Raw genomic sequence first — 9,415 nt, forward strand, 5'->3', positions numbered from 1 at the left:
AGAGTTCTAGTAGTCATGCAACTAACGAAGCCTCATGTATAAAACATGCAGCTAGCAACTAAACGCGCGTGTCCCTTCCACTAACGTGGGTCGCTTGTGCTGTACTGGTCGTGTACTCTAGCTTCATGCATTTTTTCTCTCTATCTATTTAATTGCATGCAGTTCTCCTGAATGGTTCGGAAAAAAAGAGCTTAACCGCATGAATCACTCTAGTTCTTATGCTTGCACTACAAATTGGATGCAAACCACGTTGGGTTGCGTAAAAAAAAGTTGTTGGAGGAATCGTCGAGATTTTATAATTACTTGGATAGAATTACAATCAACTAGCAGGAACGGTGACACACACTCTGGAGCAGAACGAGTAACCCTACAAGCAGTACGATCTCCAGTTCTACCCAAGTTTCTAGACTATGTTCAACGCTATCTTGATCACAACTTCTCAAAGACTCATCAGACGCTTCACCTCTTCAATCAGATGACCATAAGCTAATTAAATATGATCCAGAATAGGAATCTGACGGCTTTTCTCAAGTTCCAAAAGACGATAATGATGTGAGTAAATGGGACTCACCACCCAAACACTACCCAAGGCTTAGCTTCCTTTGATGAAGATAGTAAATCTCACTCCATGGTTATGTTAGATGAACTAATTGTGATATGTCGTCTGTGGCACAATTTGTCATTCGATGTTCAGAATATTTGAATTTGAACTTCAAATACTAGGTTTGATTGCGTTGGATTTGGGTATGCTTATGTTGGATGAACTAATTGTTCAGCAATCTACCACCTAGTCCGGTACTTGCAGGCCTTGTTAGAAAATTAAATGATTTAAAACTATGTCTACAATCGTGTTAATAATCTAACCAAACAACAGTCGAATCAGTCCTTAAACAAGATGACGAACACAGAAGTCCTTAAACAAGATGACGAACACAGAACTTAACCATGCCAATCGTAGTCGGACGAATATGTCCAATAAGCATTTGTGTGTTGGATGACTTTCAGCAAAGATTGCATTATAGCCTTACAAATGGTAGAGATGAACTGATATGGAGTGGATTTGAAACTGTTTCTGGAGGTGAACTGAATTGAGTTGTGAGCACGCATATTAACTCTTAATAATACCAATGCCGCAGAAAAATTTGGTGTGTAAGATATAACTCTATCAAGAACCTGCAAACAGGCCTCACATCTCCTGGAGGTCAGTCAAGCAGAATCTGCTACCTGAACGCTTGTTCGAACCGTTCCCAGAATCTCCGATCTCAACTGCATCAGCAATCTGCCCAGGTAGTTCAGACCTTCACCCTCGCGCCCACCGCCCCAGAATAAATCATGGGGCGAGGACTCGACGAGAACAGAGCCAGCCGTTGACAGCAGCATCTCCGTCAGGTGGGGGTAACTTGAAAATTTGCATTTTAGAGCTCTGTACATCACGTCGATTTTCATGGACTCCCAATCAGTCCGTACCTAACGAGGCAATAAAGAGTTAAATAGAGAGACACAAAATTGGTTTGCAGAACAAACCAAGAGTATGCAGCAAATGGTCAATGTGACATGCAAGCGAAGGAGCGAAGGCAAAAATATTCTGTGGTAATTGTCTCCATGGACACCCTACCTATGGTCCGTTGGCACTGCCATGCTCGTAACACCTACCCAGCCAATAGCAGTGAGTGATGATATACACCCTCGAACTAACACATAAATTAGAAGGAAAATTAAAGGGAGTTCCTGTCCGCTTTTATGATTTCAGGATGAAAGAAGAATCCTTTCAAAATTGCTGAATATTTTCTAAGCATAACGTGATGCAAACCTACATAATTTCAGATACACATTCGCCTCTGCTATCAAGAACCACAAAGAAAGAGCAGCCAGGGATTAGTTCACCCATTCGCTACAGTACTACATTTCTACTTTTAGCTGGGACACGTTTGAAGAGAAAATTTGAAGGTATGTTTATGAATTACTTCAGGAGCACTGCATGTCTACATTAATGTATTTTGTCAAAAAATCAGAACATCCTTTCATGTTGATCTATTAATGTTGACAGCAACAGGTAACATACAATTTGAACACCATAGTCCAACGACAGGTAAAGGTTGGACATATTTTCTGGTAAAGGCAACTAAGAATGCAGTGGGATGTACTCTACAATACAGTGTGATGTACTTTTAAATAAATGTGTGCACATGAGGTACCTAATGAATTGCAGCGGATATGTGGTGGGATGGACAGTATTGCCATAAGTTATATATAAGCTATAAACAAGGCCCATCAAGTTAATATTGGTGGCATTATAGTGAAAATGTTAGATGAAAAAATTGTGGTGAAAGTGTACTTACGAGTTCAATTGGCAGAACTAGATGTAAAGATCGCATTATGAGACTACAATCATGCCAGATGGAAAATAAAGTTACACTCTTGCCAGTTATTTTCCAATTTATATATATTATTACTAATGCTACCGAGATACTTTCCCCTTTAGCAATCTTTCAGGTTCTCTTTGACTCGAGTTTGGGTGCTTATCTTCTTGATTGAAAAGACACTTACTTCCTCGTAGGTATACTATTTATAATACCTTTCATCAGAAAGAAGATCCAAAAAAAAAAGATGCCAATTTTATATATTGTATCTAGATGGTCTGTTGATCCTTTCCCACAATAATCAGCAAACAGTATAGCAGAGTATTCAGATATACCAATTCAGGAAATTCTCTTTGCCGAGTCCTTCCTATTCTAGCAGCTTCTTCAGGACTCCTTGCCTGCTTTATTTCTTGCACAACGTCTCTTGCTTGAGGATTGTCAACACCAACAAACTTATGTGCCTGCAAATAATTTTGGGCTTACTCACAGGTTCACAGGTGCAATTATGATGCTAAAATAACATTTGCAGATGTTGAAGGTTTAAAAGATGCTCTAGTCAAACATGATCAAAAATTCATTTTCATAGCAGAGAATAGCACAAAAGTAGCACTGATAAACATCAGAAAAGTGAAACCTGGTAATAGTGCTCCACTGTTAGCCATGTCAAACAATCTCCTTTTTCGTCAGGCATGTGAAGTGGATGAGGAGAAAAGTTTGAGAAAGCCCCAAAGGTATCCCAAGTCTTGTAAAAGGAGATAATATTTGTTTCATATGGAGATACTTCTGGATCAACTGAAGGTATTTCATCCACAGATGGTATCACAGGTGAGAGATCGGGAATAGGTTGGATGAATCCACTCATGAGCATGTCACGGTCAATCTGCAATATTGTAAGGAAATATATAATATTACTGCCATGAAACTAAGAGGGACACACATGCAGATGTTATTACTACTCCTAAATAATATACAGATGCCTACAGTCACACACACAGTTACTCCGATGTTCAGTGTAACATGTAATAATTATATAAGATAGCACGTGTATGAACTTTTATCCAAACCTGGAAGAAGCGGTAGCCAGTAGGGAACTACTGAATTCTACAGAAATAAATCTTATCTTAAACAACAGCAAGAAAAGCATGACACATAATCTAGCAACTAGCGAGAACATATAACTGAAGGAAAACACATGAGAATTTGAAATGGAACATAGGGAATTAACCTGCTCATATGAAACATCAATTAAATCAATTGCCTGAGTCATTTGATTCATCCCTAGTTCACCTACTGGTGTTGGAGCATTTACTCCACCAATTATTTTTGGAGCACAGAATGCATACACCTGTTGGAAGAACAAAATATACCGGCATGAAGTTGTAAGCAGAGTAAATTATAATATGGCATACAACATGCACACAAAAGCAAAACAGAAGACCAAACCTAATAAAATGAAGTCATTTAATGCACATATGGGAACTGGCTGATGTTTATGGTGCATGATGGATATAAGATGCTTACGAAAGTGAATGCACATAGACTATCCTATGGTTCTCTGAGTCCCCGTCCAAAGAGTGGTCCCTCCCCAAAGGTCCCTGAGCAGTACTACTTCTCCCTGATATAAAAGTATGTCTACATAATGCTCAAATTGGGGAGTATCTGTATATCGAGGTCATAAGATTATCCTTTTAACATTCTTATTCTAAAAAGGGAAAGCTGATTACAATGAAGTAAAAAATAAAGAGCAATTGATGTAATATCCTCTTGTGGAAAGTTACCAAAATTCAACTGCAAAGACATTGAAGATAGCTTGTTGACCAATTCAATGGATAACATGAAATTAATGGTGCCACTTTTTTCTGGAAAGCATACAAATTATAAATATCATTCAGAATTGATAGTTGCGAACTTGCAAAAAACAGAAGAGTGCTATTGCAATTAACAATTCACAAGAGAACTCTATTAACTTCTTAAATACTCCCTCCATCCCATGAAACATGTCTTAAGTTTGTCTAAATTTGGATGTATCTAGACACTAAATTTAGACAAACTTAAGACATGTTTCATGGGATGGAGGGAGTAGAAGAGTGTCTTAACATTGCTAGGTTTGATTTCAAATTCACAACTCAAACAAACATTAGCAAACGAACTAGAACAACAAAGGCAACAAATAAACATTCTGGATAACTATTAATATGTTCGATACATAAGTAATTGCACATGACAGACATATCGTGAAATAAAAAGCATTTACCTTATGAATAACTCTTGCAGATATAGCAGCAGCTGATAGGGTCCCACCACACTCCCATAATACAGAAAGGTAACCACGATCATAACAATATGACATAACATCTCTAGGATTTAGCATGTCGAATTCCACTACTTCCACACCCTTCATAGCGAGCTTCTTTTGGAAATCTCTCCGAGCACCTCTTTGTGTTGCAACTATTGTATAGGCCTCATGAACATTCCATAAATTTGCTTCTTCAGGAAGGTTACAAGTTTGTGACATTACAATGCGCACTGGAACATGCCCCTTCACATGCCTTGCAGTCAATCGAGGATCTATAACACAACTAACAGCTTTTCAATCCTATGAAGGAACATCGATATGTAACACACAAAATAAAATTTATTGCATTATCTCTGCATTACCATCACGGCGGACTGTATTTCCACCAACTATGACAGCATCACTTCTTCCACGCAATTCAAATACTCGGCCTCTGGATGCTCTGCCGCTTACCCAAGATGCGTGCCCACTACTAGCTGCAATTTTGCCTGTCATTCCATCGATGGAAATGAAAAAAAGTACAAGTTGAATGTTACTGCTCAGCTGTAGTACGTAACAAATTAACCAAACTAATATAAGAAAATGAAAAAATACTAGGCCTCACCATCTGCAGTCATAGCATACTTCAGAACCGAGAATGGAACATGATAGGCAGCTCGGTAAAGTAATGGAGCATTTACGATGAGGCATGAAGTTAGAGCTTCCTACAGTGAACACCTTAAAACATATTAGCAAGTCAGTGAAATTCAAGTTTGTGGCTGCTGCACTGTAATGTTCTTATTAGAAAAAACTGTTTCGTAACGATTACCATAACCTATTGCAGTGCCAAAGAAAGCCTAAGCAGCCAGCACCTAATGCACAGAAAAGCATTGAAATAGAAAACTAAAAGAGCAAATTGATAATATATATTTCTGAGATCCTTACTAGGTTAAACACGAAAATACATTAGAAAAAAGGGGTTTGTAGATGTTCTAAACTCATAAAAGAAGAACTGAAGTAAACAAATGAGTGGCGGGGTCAAGAAAGCTGTCTAAATCAATATAAGTATGTCAACCATGTAAGTTGCAACTAGTACGGGTGCTGACCTTACAACTAAAATGGGCATCAAGGTGTTATTAGCTTTAGTGAGATGCTCGGTATTTGTTAGCAATTATACTTGAAATGTTAGACAATTTGGTGAATCGGTTATCTTTGCTACATTGCCACAATACACATCATATCCATAATGCTCAAGACAAAGAGCTGTTTCCTATGGGCTGAAAACAATACATAATCTCAGATATAATCCTTATTTTTGCCATTTCTAATAGCTATTAAAGAAGTTAATGAACTTGAATTTCTGATTAAACTCTGATAGATCAACAGAAGTGGTCACTAAGATATTTGTAGTGAAAGAAAACCTAAGAACATAAAAAAAAAGAACAATTTATCCTCAGTGTCAACTGTCAAATCCACAAAATCATATCTGTACATTCAGGACACACGTGTACAAACCAACGGCTGCATAGTGATTTATATCCAATGATTACTCATAGTAAAGCATACAAGATATTTCTGGAACGTATTGTCTAGTTATGTGCTTTTCTTTAGCATTCATATAGCAGAAATAAATATTTGTATTTTAAAATTGGTAAACCACTTCTAAAGCTGGTTTCTAGAGAACATGATGCAGCAGCACTACAAGGTAAGTGTTACTACTATTTTGACACTGCAGCTGATCCAAAAATTGATAACTAACATATAAACCAAGAGTCACCTTGAACAATTTGCTCTGGAGATCTTCCCCCACAACATCAACTTGAATGCCTTCACTTCGCAATGATTGAATTGCTTTCCCTCTCAAGTGCTTCAAGGGATGTCTAAGACCCACCACAACTCTTGTAATTCCTGCCTGATAAAATCATCAGTTTTCTCCCTGCAGTTAGGACACCTTTTCACATGAATGTACAACAAGAATGTGAATGTACTGACTAAAAGCTTGAGCAAATCTAATGCAGCATTCCTATAGAATACATTCTAGTTTTTCATGGGACCACAGTGTTCATGCGAGCAAGCTGGCGACCAAAACCTCCTAAAAACAGGATCCAATTTGTACAGTAAAACAATGCCCTGCATCTTATGCTTGTACATTATCCACATTTGGTTTTATAACAGTTTTCAGAAGTATAGCATCCCCTAAGAGAAACTGAACTGAGATGGTGAAGGGTGTTCAGTGGAGCACCTGGACGAGGGAGGAGACGGCGGTGCTGTCCCCGTAGCAGTCGCCCGGCTCGAGGTTGAGGTAGGCGGTGGCGCCGCGGGCGTGCTCGCCGGCCTCCTGGGCGGCGAGGAGCTCCGCGCAGGGCGTGCCCTGCGCGTAGAGGAACCCCTCGCCTGCCACCCATGCCTCCAGGTCGTCAGTCTCGAGCTGGGGCCTGGCGATGACGCACCCGAAGTTGGGGTGCGGGGAGGTGAGCCCCGCGGAGCGGTCGGCCACGTCGGCGGCGCGGCGGAGGAAGACGGCGTCGTGGGCGTGGGAGGCGGCGGCGGCGGAGACGGCGCTGGTGGCTGGGAGGCGGCGCCGGCTGGGTGTGAGGCGGAACGGGCGGAAATAGGAGGCCGGAGCTGGCGCAGACACGAGCGGCTGCGGCGGCGGCGGCATGGCTGAGGACTTCAGATGAGCTAAGCTCACGGGTGCGTGGCGGAGCGAGACTGGGGAGGGGATGGTGCCAGTGCCAGCATAGGGCCGAGCAGGGGCGGCCGCCGTGCCGTTCGTCGACGGAGCAGAGCTCCGAGCTTCAGTCTGTCCGGTGCGGCGCTGGTAGCCTGGGAGGATTTGGAGATTGGGGAAGGAGACGGCCACGACCTGCCTCCGATGGGCTCTAGCCTCTACTAGGAGTCTAGTGAAAAGACCCAGGGCCATATAAGTTTCTTTTGAAAATTGCAAAATCGATTTGGAATTGCCGAAAAATTCGAAAAAAGTTTGGAATGTTGTCAATGGCGTACAGTAGAAGTGTATAGATTTCCAATGCAAAATAACATGTATTCTGGGCTCAGAGAAAATGATAAATCTCACAAATTTTAGATGTCTCAAAATTTTGCACTATTTACCTCACCTAGATTCGGAACTTTTTTATTTTTGTTTAGCGCAGAATACAAGGTATTTCGTATTTAAATTTTTCACACCGGTAGAAACCTCACCGACTACACATTTAGTTTTCTTGTTTTTATTTACTTTCGATATTTTGAATTTTAAAAAAAAAACTCGTGTGCTCTAAAAGGACGCTCTCAAGCCCACCCATTTTGAGCAGAGTCTCCACTGCCATCTATCCCCTCATCGATATTTTACTTCAAAGATAGCAATGGGTCTCTGTGTCTGTCGTCTCGTGGTGGATATTCCATCTTTTTCTTCCTTGTTGTAGTGACAGCGCACACCCCCGCATGTTGTACTGAAAGTCGTTGGCATAACCCTCAAGGAACACCGTCGAATGTCTGACAATAGACTCTCATCACAATATACCCTTCGTAAGAAGTCTCTAGAACCTCCATGTCACACTAAAGTTACCATGTAACCTTCTAATCAAACCAAGATCTAGAAGAAGCAACTCGTCGACTACTCTACGACAAACCTATCTCGGGTCCTACGGGGTTTATGCTTGCTTCTACAGCAAGATTTTCAATGGATAGGTTCTAGGGTTTGGGGGAGTGGCTCCCTCCTATTTTGTATCTCTACTTCAACTATATCTAAACTCGGTGACTGCTGGTGTACTCCGACTGTGTGACGTCGGCTCATGTAGTGGTCCTCCTCCTCATCTTATTGGGTCTGGACGGATGACCTGCCTTCACTAAAGTCTGGAAAGGAATGATAGAATAGATTGAGTACGAGCGTACTCAGCAAGCTCAACTATGAGGGTGTATGATGCACTATCTACAGCCGTGAATCAACGGATCCTAGGCATGCAAGGTTTTCAAAAACATTTTTAGAGAAGGTACGTTTAAGATTTGTGAAAACTATGTCCGTCAGTCTTCATGGGTTGTGAGAACTTCATGGATCTCCTTTCCCACTGGAATCGTAGTTCTTTACCCAAGAACAACGGTATCATGGTACACTTTCTACACTCTCAAGAGGTACGCTACTTTACCCACAAACTTTATCCATGTTACACATCTGGGACTGTAGACCTATTCCTATTCAGACTTCCTTGGTTTAAGGCCCGAACTAAAGACTCGGCCAATCGTTGCACGTCTCCGTGACCCTCCACTCCCCCTAGTGTAACAAGTTTTGGCCACGGTTAAAAGGACGAGATGTCTCCTAGAGGGGGTGAGTAGGCATTATAAAATCAGTTACAGATTTGGCTTCTAAGAATGCAGAATTAAACTAGCGTTTATTTTACAAGCATAAAATCTAAATAAGCTAGGATCAACTAAGGCCCCCTTCTTTTTTAGCTTCTGGGGCAGATTCGCGATTCTTGCAATATGCGATTTCGACTTGAGGTTCACATTTGTTGTTCCTGGATGACTTGGATCTGCTCATGATACACGTGTATGGACTGATGCTCGCCCTAGGTTCGCCAATTATCCACATCCACCTCATGGTAATCCTTTTGCATATGTACTAAGTACACAAAATATGTGCTCATATATGTTATGGTTATGTCATGATGTCTTTACTACTCGCGGGAAAATACTATCTTGTGGACTCTGGATATTCCAATAGAACTAGTTATCTCGCTCCATTCAAAGAGCAACGTTACCATGTTCCGGAATTCCAAGGTGCACC

General features: G+C 40.9%; 1 protein-coding gene across 1 annotated transcript; it reads right to left on the reverse strand.

Moving 5' to 3' along the window:
* Window positions 1-935: 935 nt before the first annotated feature.
* LOC124691062 (riboflavin biosynthesis protein PYRR, chloroplastic-like) lies at window positions 936-7,558 on the reverse strand. The gene is made up of 9 exons (XM_047224346.1): window positions 6,878-7,558; window positions 6,413-6,547; window positions 5,261-5,360; window positions 5,019-5,144; window positions 4,615-4,928; window positions 3,586-3,705; window positions 2,995-3,240; window positions 2,696-2,821; window positions 936-1,467 (listed from the first exon to the last, which is right to left on the reverse strand). The coding sequence occupies exons 1-9, from the start codon at window positions 7,556-7,558 to the stop codon at window positions 1,207-1,209; spliced, it is 2,109 nt and encodes a 702-aa protein (XP_047080302.1). The 3' UTR covers window positions 936-1,206.
* Between the last annotated feature and the right edge of the window lie 1,857 nt (window positions 7,559-9,415).

Source organism: Lolium rigidum, chromosome 2 (assembly GCF_022539505.1).
Source record: "Lolium rigidum isolate FL_2022 chromosome 2, APGP_CSIRO_Lrig_0.1, whole genome shotgun sequence".
Classification (NCBI taxonomy): Eukaryota; Viridiplantae; Streptophyta; class Magnoliopsida; order Poales; family Poaceae; genus Lolium; species Lolium rigidum.